The sequence below is a fragment of the Sebastes fasciatus genome, chromosome 7 (genome assembly GCF_043250625.1).
Source record: "Sebastes fasciatus isolate fSebFas1 chromosome 7, fSebFas1.pri, whole genome shotgun sequence".
NCBI lineage: Eukaryota > Metazoa > Chordata > Actinopteri > Perciformes > Sebastidae > Sebastes > Sebastes fasciatus.
Genome location: NC_133801.1, coordinates 2,600,935 through 2,612,322, shown reverse-complemented (window position 1 = coordinate 2,612,322; position 11,388 = coordinate 2,600,935). Strand labels below are relative to the sequence as shown.

At 39.9% G+C, this 11,388-nt stretch overlaps 1 protein-coding gene and 1 long non-coding RNA gene across 2 annotated transcripts in view; one reads left to right on the top strand and one right to left on the bottom strand.

The window, feature by feature from the left end:
- Positions 1–3,153: 3,153 nt before the first annotated feature.
- On the bottom strand, positions 3,154–7,550 carry LOC141770888 (scavenger receptor cysteine-rich type 1 protein M130-like). The gene is made up of 6 exons (XM_074640736.1): positions 7,547–7,550; positions 5,993–6,172; positions 5,131–5,445; positions 4,761–5,063; positions 3,701–4,015; positions 3,154–3,619 (listed from the first exon to the last, which is right to left on the bottom strand). Exons 1-6 carry the CDS (start codon positions 7,548–7,550, stop codon positions 3,297–3,299), a joined length of 1,440 nt encoding a protein of 479 aa, XP_074496837.1. The 3' UTR covers positions 3,154–3,296.
- Positions 7,551–8,117: 567 nt separating this feature from the next.
- Positions 8,118–11,388, top strand: part of LOC141771097 (uncharacterized) — a 4,502-nt gene continuing 1,231 nt past the window's right edge. The window contains exon 1 of the long non-coding RNA XR_012594667.1: positions 8,118–8,236. This is a non-coding gene — a long non-coding RNA (uncharacterized LOC141771097). The remainder of the gene's footprint in view (positions 8,237–11,388) is intronic.

The following is an 11,388-nucleotide window of genomic DNA, read 5'->3' as shown; positions in this document are numbered from 1 at the left end:
AAATTAAATTAATTATAGATACATATTTTGATATCAATGAATGATTGATTATTAATCTGCTCTATGCAATAACGCTACATAACGCTACAATGTACTTAAATTTACCCAAGGCCTGTTCAAAGTGGAGCTTTCAATTCTAAAATAATGTTGAAAAGTTGAGTAATTAATAATAATGCATCATATTGTAATTGTTATATTTTACAACGTCCTGCCAACAATGAGTGATTTTCTTGTCAGCAGACTTTCAGTAACCAAGAGGTGGCCGAAGAGAAAAGAATCAATCTAGTTCCACTCAGTCGATGCAAGCTTCATTTATTGAGATACATTTTAAAAAGCTCATTATTTAACAGTTCAGAAACATTAACAACACATTATGTTTGTAATTTGGTTTTAGTGGCTTCAAAGCCATCGACTCCTAACTATTTACACATTAAGTCGATTATTTTAGCTCTTAAATTCTTCATAGATTTCTCTGAAAACTCAGTAGTATTAAAATGATATCTGACAGTTATTTTAAGCAAAAGACAGAAACCACAGACAGAAGCATCAAAGTATTCCTCATGGTTAATGTAATGAGCTTCCTTCAAAACATTAACAACAATATACTTATCATTAGCTTTCTTAACTGATAGAACGTCATCTTGTTTTCATCATGCAAAGAATATAATAATGAAAAACATCCCTTTATGTACTGTGACAGTACTTGTTAATCATGAATAAGGCATGCTAACACTTTACCCTAGCCCTCGTCTCTTAACTGTTGTATTCATCACTCTTATAGAGGATGAGGAACACAGTTTTTCTTTGCCTGGCTCTGCAGATTATATGATGCTGCAACAGTTCACTCAGCAGATTATATAGAATACAACAAAATGTCCCATTGTCCTCACTGCATCATGTTTAGAATCAATTACAGAACGCTGCTCTGATGTGACTGTTGTGTGAGAGCTGAGCCGTCCATCTGGATGATCCTACTCTGTCCCCTGGGCTCCTGCCTCTTCACCCAGCAAGTCACCAGCACCACCGAGGTGATCCAGCTCCATGTTGTCCTCTCGTCTTGGTTTCTGTCCTCTGGGGGCCTAGAGAGACATGACAGAAAATGTCTTCAAGTCACAGAATAGTGTAGGAAGTGTTGAGTTTGATACGTAGCATGTAGCTTTTGTTTTCCCCTCAGTACCAAACACATACCAAGCTGTGATCCCAAAGTACACCAAACACTGAATGTTGGATATTACATCCCTACAGTCCTAACATTGATGTGTAAAGTACCTTGCAGTAGCAATACACGGCAGCATTGGACCCCACCATCAGCACCATCAGCACCAGGAGGACAACCAGTCTGATGATCAGATCTGTTACAGAGGCTGGAACAGATTCACAATCATGATTACATCAGTTCATACAGGAACATGTGTGCAGCACTTTCCTCTGAAGCTAAAGTTGCTTCATTCAAACTATTTTCAGCTTTTACATCTTGTATTTTTTTTTAAATGTACGATTGTTACTTTCAACTGAGAGGACACATGTCCACAAATCACAAGTCCTCATTGTCTTTGTGGTTGTATTCTGACTTATTGCTGCAGTGTTTGCAGTGTGTGGATCACACCCTGTGCATACTTCCTCTCAGCACCTGGAGGGGCGTGTCAGTGTTTGATTGACAGCAGCTGGCAGGCTGAGCTCCGGCAGGAGAACCAGAGACAAACATCAACTTGTGCTGTAGCTCACAAGCCAGTAAGAGTAAAGGAGCACACCAGCATCTAAAGTGAGCAAAGAGATATCTGCAGGTATGTTAACATGCTGTTTAATGTGCTGCAGCTGAGCAGCTGATTAGTCATCTAGCCTGCAAACTGGAGTTAGCAGAGCACTTTCCCCCCGTGGATGTTTGTTTGGTGGCTCGTTCAACAAGCTAAGGTGCAGGACAAGATGTGGGTTCATGTTTGTAAGTTGGATCAGAAGCAGACTTTAGCAGGAAAGCTAATGTGGTTGTTGTTCTGAGTCTGTGTCTCTTGTGTTGTGTAGCAGGCTGCTGTCTGGCTCAGTGGGACCGTCTGCTATGTCTCCTACCGTCTCCTATGATAAAATGATGACGTTAGTTAATATGGTTTATTTGATTGTCTGTAAGGAAACAAGTTCTCTATCAACGTAGAAGGACAACCAGCAGAGCAACAAATTCATACAACACTAGAGGACTCCATCATGAGACATCACATATATATTTCTCCAGAGGAGAACACAGATTGTTATTAACACAACAGATATGAATGCTGTAGCAGAAGAAAACGCAATTTAACTTCAGTTGGACTTTTATGCTATTAAACTTGTTTTTTCTGACTTTTAGTGGTTGAATTCCTCACAAAGCTGCACTTCTTATCCTCTGTCTTCTACTGTGTGCATGGTATTTAAAGAGTCCTGGGTAAACTGATCCACTCTATAGTCATGAACAAAAATCACAAATCTGCAGACTGCAGCTTTTCTGGATGGAAGTGACTTTTCTTTATCTCATTAACACTAAATGTGTTTTCATGCAGTCAAATAATTGTATAAACTGGCTGATTCAGATTGTCAGGTGATCAAATAAACACATAATAAAATGTAATGAACTAAATTAATCAGTCTGAACAGCAGCAATAAACATGAAGACATTGCTGTCTCATGCATGTAAACAGTTGGCACCTCATGACGTTTTATCTGATTCAGATGAATAATACTTTAAAGCCTGCGTGCGTTGTCAGTGTCACATTTCCCTGTTTGACTCAGATTGTCTATGAAGTTACCTGAGACAGTGAGATGGAGCGGCTGGCTCTCAGATGAGAAGTTATAGGAGAAAACATAGAGGTGATAAACACAGCGGTACTCCCCTCGCTGGGCGGGCTCTGCAGCAGAGAACAGGAAGTGGGCAGTGTGATTGACAGCTGGCAGGGTGTGGTTCTGTGATGTAGCTGAGGTGGTCAGAATAAGCTGGAAGGAGCCTCCTGGGTACTGTGGCAGGATGGAGCAGCTGATGGTGAAGCTGGAGCCCATGAGCACCTGAATCCCCTGCTGATTGGCCTCAGAAACCCCGTCAATGAAGGTAGCAAAGGAGATGTTTGGCTGAGCCAGAAAATCTGTTAACACAGTGGAAGATGAAACATGAATCATCTTTATTTGTTTTGTCAAAGTGATGAAAACTGAGCCCAGTAAGATGACAGGATTTGTTTATTAGCAGGAGCCATGGGAAATGGAGGACTCTTGGATTCATATTTAATATGGAGGACTTAGTGAGCAACTGCTCATTGAAAAAGTTAAGGATGTGACTGTCACTGTTTAGGGTTACCTGAGCAGATCACCTCCAGGCTGTCAGAGCTTACAAAGACACTAGGTAGCTCTAAACACTCCCGTAGCATCAAATGAGACTCAACACAAGAAGACTGGATCCTCCACACAGACTTCCCTGAAGAACTGGTGTTTATGTTTGTTGAAACAGCAGAACCACAGTCCAGTCGATTACACACTGCAGCTGCTACCTTCTGGTCCCATTCAAAGACTTCATCAGTCACTGGTCTCCACTCTCCATGTTGTTTCATCTCTGGCGTACCATCACAGCGACTGGATCCTCCTAACAACCTGACATCATCAGGCTCTGAACAGAGACAAGAGAATAATTAATAAAATATATAAAGTCATTTGCATTAATAAAATCAAAGCTGAGCTCCTCTTCTACCTGAACAGGTGAGTCCAGCAGCTTTGCCAGGTGAGCAGGTGTTTCTATCTGAGCCTGAGCTGTCACAGTCCAGGAGAGCAGACTCATGGCCTCCACACTGGAACTCTTTGGTCCACACTGGAGCCTCCACGTCTCCATAGAGCGCCCCCTGGAGGACTGAAGGAGCCCCACAGCCAAGCTCCCTACAGACCACCTCAGCATCCTGCAGGTCAAAGTCATCTTCACACACTGAGGACCACGACTGGTTGGACTGGTTGGACTTCACCTCCAGTCTGCCTGAACACAGACTATTCCCATTCACCAGCCTGACAGAGTCTGGAGACAGAAATAAGAAAGTCAGAGAAACCTCTAACCAGGCTCTCAACAGCACTAAATCACTGGAGTACATCAGTAAAGTTTTAAATCAATGTATAAAATAATAAGTGCCAACCAGTGGCGGCTGATGACTCAAAACATTGGGGAGGAAAACCAACCCACAGCGTCATGTTATTTTATTAAGTTATTTAGTTTTATCTCTGCCTGAACAAAACACAGCTTCCTCTTTCATTAGAATGAGGCCAGTCCGGTGGTGCAGCCAGGGTGCCAACACAGAGGACTTCGGCAAAAAAACTGCAGGGTCATCCGGCAAAAAAGTAGAACCTGACTCGATCTTTGCCGGCAAAACACTGCAGGAGCCAATCAGATATGTACAAGTGCTCATTCCCGTTGGATTACCCCGTAACATCTACACCACATGTCTACTGTGTTCCCTGTGATCATCACAACAAAATGGGACTTCTTAGATTGTATTTCATGTCTCATCAGTGCCTGAAGCTACACACCTCACCAACCCAGCTCCCTGCATTGTTTAAAACAGGACTGTTTCCGTGTTGGTTCAGGCCTCAACTCACAACAACAAATCCTTTCACCAGTACTGCCGTGACAACATATGCTTGGAAATATAGGATTACCTAATTTTCTCTTTCCTCAAAATGACAGCTATTTCTTTACTAGTCCAATGAACAGACAGGAAAGAGATTATAAGGATTCCTGTTAAAGTTACTGCCATTTATAGTGTTACCTGAGCAGGTGACCTCCAGACTCTCACTGGCCATACCAGGCCGTATTGATACACATTCCCTGATTGAAGACTCAGACTGACCACAGGAAGATCTGATCATCCATGCATGTCGTTGGTACGAATCATCTCTACTTCCTGTTGAAAGAACAGAACCACAGTCCAGCTGTTTGCACACAACAGCTGCAGACATCAGGTCCCACTTAAAGAAGGAGTAGTACACTGGTATCCATTCTCCCTTGTGTTTCATCTCAAGTGTACCGACACAGCGGCTGGCTCCTCCAACCAACCGGACGTCATCAGGCTCTGAACAGAGACAAGAGAGTAATTAGTAAAAGAAGTAAAGTAACTTGCATTAGAATAGAGATTCTACCTGAGCAGGTGAGTCCAACAGCTTTGCCAGGTGAGCAGGTGTTTCTATCTGAGTCTGAGCTGTCACAGTCCAGGAGAGCAGACTCATGGCCTCCACACTGGAACTCTTTGGTCCACACTGGAGCCTCCACGTCTCCATAGAGCGCCCCCTGGAGGACTGAAGGAGCCCCACAGCCAAGCTCCCTACAGACCACCTCAGCATCCTGCAGGTCAAAGTCATCTTCACACACTGAGGACCACGACTGGTTGGACTGGTTGGACTTCACCTCCAGTCTGCCTGAACACAGACTCTTCCCATTCACCAGCCTGATGGATTCTGAAGAAAGACAGCGACAGAGATAATTACAAGTTGAACTCTCTTATTCAGGTTTTTGACCTTCTCATTCTCTACAATCAGCCAGTGAACAACAACTAGTCCCACCGGCACTGCAAGGCAGAACATCTCAATCCAGACTGTTCTGCTGTGTTCTCCCTTGGTGGCTGAATAAGATCTCTAACTCAATGCTGCCTTTTCATTTCTTATGCACTTCTGCTTTGCTGCATGCTCCTACAACAACGTGACACTTGTGTCAGGTGGAAAGTCAAACTGAGCACTTCTTCTTGATGACTTCTCCTTGATCTACTGTGGCTTGGATGATACCTTGTTTGTATGTTGCTTTGGACAAAAACATCTGTTATATAAATGTAAGTGAAAAGACTGTAGAGATTACAGTTATAGATGATGGATTTGCTGCTGTTACCTGAACAGTTGATCTCCAGGTTGAAAGAGGAAGTTTCAGACTCTGTGTATATACACTCCCTAACTGCAGACTTGGACTGAAGACAAGTTGAGCTAATCAACCATACAGGTTTGTAACGGTCACCCCGTCTCCGCCCTGTTGAAACAGCAGAGCCACAGTCCAGTTTTCTACACACTTCATATGCTGTCTTTAGATTCCAGTCAAACATTCGGTCATCCACTGGTCTCCACTCTCCCTGTTGTTTCATCTCCAGTTCACCAGCACAGCGACTGGATCCTCCCACCAGCTGGACATTATGGAGCTCTGAGCAGACAGGAGTAATTGGTGAAAACAGATGAAGTCACATTTATTAAAAGAGAAACTCAAATCAGATCAAATCAAAGCTACAGCTCCTCTTCTACCTGAGCAGGTGAGTCCAGCAGCTTTGCCAGGTGAGCTGGTGTTTCTATCTGAATCTGAGCTGTCACAGTCCAGGAGAGCAGACTCATGGCCTCCACACTGGAACTCTTTGGTCCACACTTGAGCGTCCACGTCTCCATAGAGCGCCCCCTGGAGGACTGAAGGAGCCCCACAGCCAAGCTCCCTACAGACCACCTCAGCATCCTGCAGGTCAAAGTCATCTTCACACACTGAGGACCACGACTGGTTGGACTGGTTGGACTTCACCTCCAGTCTGCCTGAACACAGACTCTTCCCATTCACCAGCCTGATAAAGTCTGGAGAAGAAGAGAGAGAGAAAGAGAACCATGCAGACAGAGAGATGAAGTACTAGTGCAGCGCCCGTTCAAAACATGTCCTTTAGAACGGGCTGAATGTTTGGTCTGTGGTGTTGCTGCTTGCAGCTTTCTCGAGAACCGCTCATCCAAACTTCACACTCGACTCTGAGCTTCTTTGGGTCCTGAGTAAAACACCTGCCATCACATAGTTGCGTCACACACCCAAGTTGTGGCGACTCAGAAACATTAGTGAAATACACTCTGGTTCACGGGAAAAAACACCAGGAGCTGACTAGACCCTCTAACAGATATAGATTTATTATGATGTTTCTGTATGAACAATACTGAATTATGTTAATATTCTAACTGATTGTACCCCAAAGTATCTTACAAAAGACCCCAAAGCACTTAAAACATATCTCAACTGTATAGTACTTACTGTGTACTTCTACTTCAGAGGAAAACATTGTAGTACTGCATTTACCTGACAGAGAATTGTTACTGGCTGCGTTGCAGATTCAGCTGCATGCTCGTCTCAATCTGCAGAGCCCTGAAGCCTGTGTGTTTGTTTATTCAAAGTTTATTAATATTGAATGTGTCGTGTGTCCAAATTACACCGAATTTGAAAAAGCACTCCTTTGGGTCCCCAGCAATACAACCACCAAGTGTGAAGTAGATCAGATGAGTTGTTCTCGAGATATACAAATAACACAGACAGACAGAGAGTCCTTGCTTCATAGTTAGAGAGGGCATAGCAAAGAATACACTGACACATTACAATCAATGCAGTAGTCCTACTGTGTGTGCCCATTTGGTGAGGATAGTTTTTGTTGAGATTATGAGAGCTGTTGGTTCATTAAGGATCATTCAGTCCTTGTTTGTTAGTACATGTTTCTGAGCACTGTTCCTTTTCCTGCATTTGACATTTCCTTTCCCAGTTTTTGAGACTTTGCCCTCTTACCCATTGACACCTGTTCTGTCAACTCTAAAGATAGTCATAGTTTACCTCAACGGAGGTTTGAGGTACACACACACACACACACACACACACACACACACAAACACTAGTTCAGACTTCTGATTTCTTGTGTGCACAACCAGGTGCAACACCAGGAATGCCTTGGAGGACCGAGAGACTGTCCAAAAGTGTGCACCATTTGTAAGAGTCATGGTGTCCCACCCAGCTCCACCAGTGGAAGAAGGTCAGTTCAGTGACAGTCCCCTACTGGTGGCTGCTGTAAGAGGAATATCAGTATGGAAGGTTTGAAGCCATGAGCCTCCAGCAACAAGCCCACTGATGAGCTTTCTTTGCATTTGTGTTGTGGCTACTGATGTTGTTACCTGAGCAGATGATCTTCACAATGATCTGGAAACTTTGATCTGGAGACCTTATTGCTAAACATTTCGTCAGTCTAGATTCAGACTTAAGACAGGAAGGTGAGATAAACCATGAAGGTGAAGGTGGACGTGGTGTTGAGGAAGTCCGAACCACAGAACCACAGTCGAGATATCTACAAACTCTGTCTGCTGACTTCAGGTCCCAGTAACGGTCATTCACTCCTCTCCAAACTCCCTGGTGCTTCACATCTAGATCACCAGAACAGCGGCTGGATCCTCCCACCAACCGGATATCATCAAACACTGAACACAGGTAAGAGAGTAATTAGTAAAATAATCTCTTGTGTAATTCTTCTTTTATATATTTGTATTCTGTTTACCTTTGAAAGCATCATGTTCTTCTGTCTGGAGACCTGGGGAGAATCCTAAAAGAGATAATGCAAAGGGTGATAATGAGTTGTCCTGCTCTGGACAGGTCAGGCAGAAAGGTTGCAGTAGAAGCATCCCTCACAGATTTCTAAATATTTGTCACAGATTTGCCAAATGTAGTTTTGTTGGTCTTCCCTGCAGGGTCCTATCAGGATCAGGTCAGGTTGCATTGGAGCTCTGTGGATTTTGTCCCCAATCTCTTCAATTGGAGAATCATTTAGAGTGGATTACTTCTTAATGTTACTCCTGAAAAGCTGCAGTCAGGAACTTTGAGCAAATATGATAAAAAAAATTGTCATTATATCCTGACAGTAGAGAGACAGATAATCTGTGGAAAAAAAATTGATTAATAAATTAATTAATTAATATGTGTGTTTGTGTGTACACTATGTATTTACCTGAATTACTTTAATATTTATACTTATCCACCTATTTAGATGGCTTATTAATTAATTAATTAATTAATTAATTAATTAACGTCTGGTTAATTAAATTATATATATGCTTGTATATATTTACGTATGTATATATACACACACACATATATATATAAATATGTATATATATACACTATGTGTATGTATACATACACATAGTGTATAGACTTAAATCAAACACAACAGTTGTTCAGTCAGCTATTCTGTAAATCAACTGTAACTAATAATATAGTTAAATTAAATGAGGGTTCCACCTTTATTCCCCTAAACGACTGTTTATTAATAGATATATTCTTATATAACTGTAATGAAATATATTTTATTTTGAAATATATTTGATTTGATTTCAAATTCTCAAATATTTCAGAAGATCTTAACAGGGTCAAAAGAAAATAAATGCTTTACAGTTTAATTTGTTTATTGAATTTTAAAGTAAAATAGTACTAATACTGTAACAAATAGTGAAATATGTTGTTGTTAACAACAATAATGAATTACTGTGTAATTGTTTTGGGCTTTTACTTTGTTAACAGCAAGTAACCAGACATCTTGGCCTCCTTGTATTTCTAGCTGTAGCCACCAGAGGGTGATACCAGACTATTGTTTGTGTGTGTCTGTGTTTATACCAAAGTTCTGGGTACATAAATATGTCCACACAGCACAGTGACATTGTGATTGGCATTCAGTTCTGATTAAGGTCATAGTAAGCTGAAAGTTAGTGAAAACAATGTCTAACCGAGCCATAACTATTCCATACAGGGACGTAGCCATGGTTTAGACATTAGTGAAGTCCACAATGTTTTCTGTTAATGGAGATTAAGAATTAAGAAAACAATAAAGGTTTTTGATCTAAAACTATGTAATATAACATAATGTTTGACCATCATGATAACGCCCAAAAAGCTTAAAGAGAAAACTTGTTCCAGTTAAGTTATTATTTTTTTATTATTTACACATTTCACAGCCTTCATCTGAACATTTAATTCTTCTGGAAGTATTTGCCCTGTAAAATCATATTCTGTAAATCAAAAGAGCAGATTCAGAAAACTTTTAAATAATGTTTCATTAATTATATTTGTTCACAAATTACAAAAAAAAAAAGTATGATGAACGGTTCACTGATTATTTTACAAAAAGTAGATGAACATTGTATTGATAAATTACAGCACCCTCGTTCTCACCCTCCTCCCCAACGCCGTGCCGTGTGTTGGCTCATCCTGATTTATCATTTCAAGCCCCAATATTACTATAATATCAAATAATATCCATACAGGGACTGAGAATATAAATAGTAGAGGTTATTGATTTTATAGTGAATTTAACAGCTACTTTATACCCTTTTATATAATATGAAAGAAGAAGAAGAAAAAGAACGAGAATACTTAAAAAATATTCTTATTAATTGACGTTTCTGTCATCTGTATTGTATTTTAATTTATGATTTATTAAATCTTTATCTTAGTTTTAATAGATCATATCATATAGTAACAAACATTCTGTTCTGATTATAGATTATTTATTTACTCTTCTGTTTTATTTATTTATGCATTTATTTTTTATTAATTTTGAATGTCTTTATTTATTTTTGCGTTTATTTTTTATTTATTTATTTTTCATTTATTTTATATTTATTTTTTATTTATTTTATATTTGTTTCATTTATTTTATATTTATTTCTAAATGTATGTATTTGTATGTTTTAACCTCATGACATGACAAATAAATATGTCAATAAATGTAGGTAATGTATGTAATTGATAAAAATGTGACATAAATTGATATTTCTGTTTTAATTTGCTTTTTTATTTATTTATATTTGCAATAATTCTTACTTATTTCCTTAGCTGTTTTATTTTCCCTTTTATTTCTTTGTTTTTTAATTTGCATTTTATTAATTTTTACATTTATTTCTTTATTTTTGCATTTATTTGTATATACATTTATATCTCTATTTATATGTATGTATTTATTTATGTATCTATGCATTTATTTATTTATTTCTGCATGATTTCACCTTTGCATTTCAGCCCTTATTTATTTCCCCAACTTATTTATTTCTGTATTCTTTTCTTTACACATTTCTTTTTAAATGTCTTTATTCATTTCTGCCTCATTATGCAAATAATGGGGCTGTCACTCAACATTAGTCATGGGGTCAGAGCATTCAAATACATACATTTTAAAAGAAATAGAAAAAAATAAATGAACAAATAAATGAAACCTATTATAAAATGAAGCGTTTGGCGCGCTGCTGATGCACTTGACTGCGATGTGGCCGTTCTGCTGGCTTCATGAGCCTGCGGCGTCCTAAACATCTCCTCTAGGAGGTAACAGAGATAGAAACAAACACTCTGCAGAGAAAGAACTGACAGCTGCTGATTCTGAGGACAGACGGGATGGACGTCATGAATAAAACACCAGAAACTAAGCAGAGCATTCTCCAGGGCAGCTCCCGAGCTTTGGAACTCCCTCCCAAAACTCACCAGAGACTCCGATTCCCTCACCTCATTCCAGTCCCGCCTCAAGACCCATCTTTTGTCCTCTGCTTCCTTGTAGCCCCCGCCTCCCCTTACCCATTTGTCCGTGTGTATGTATGAGA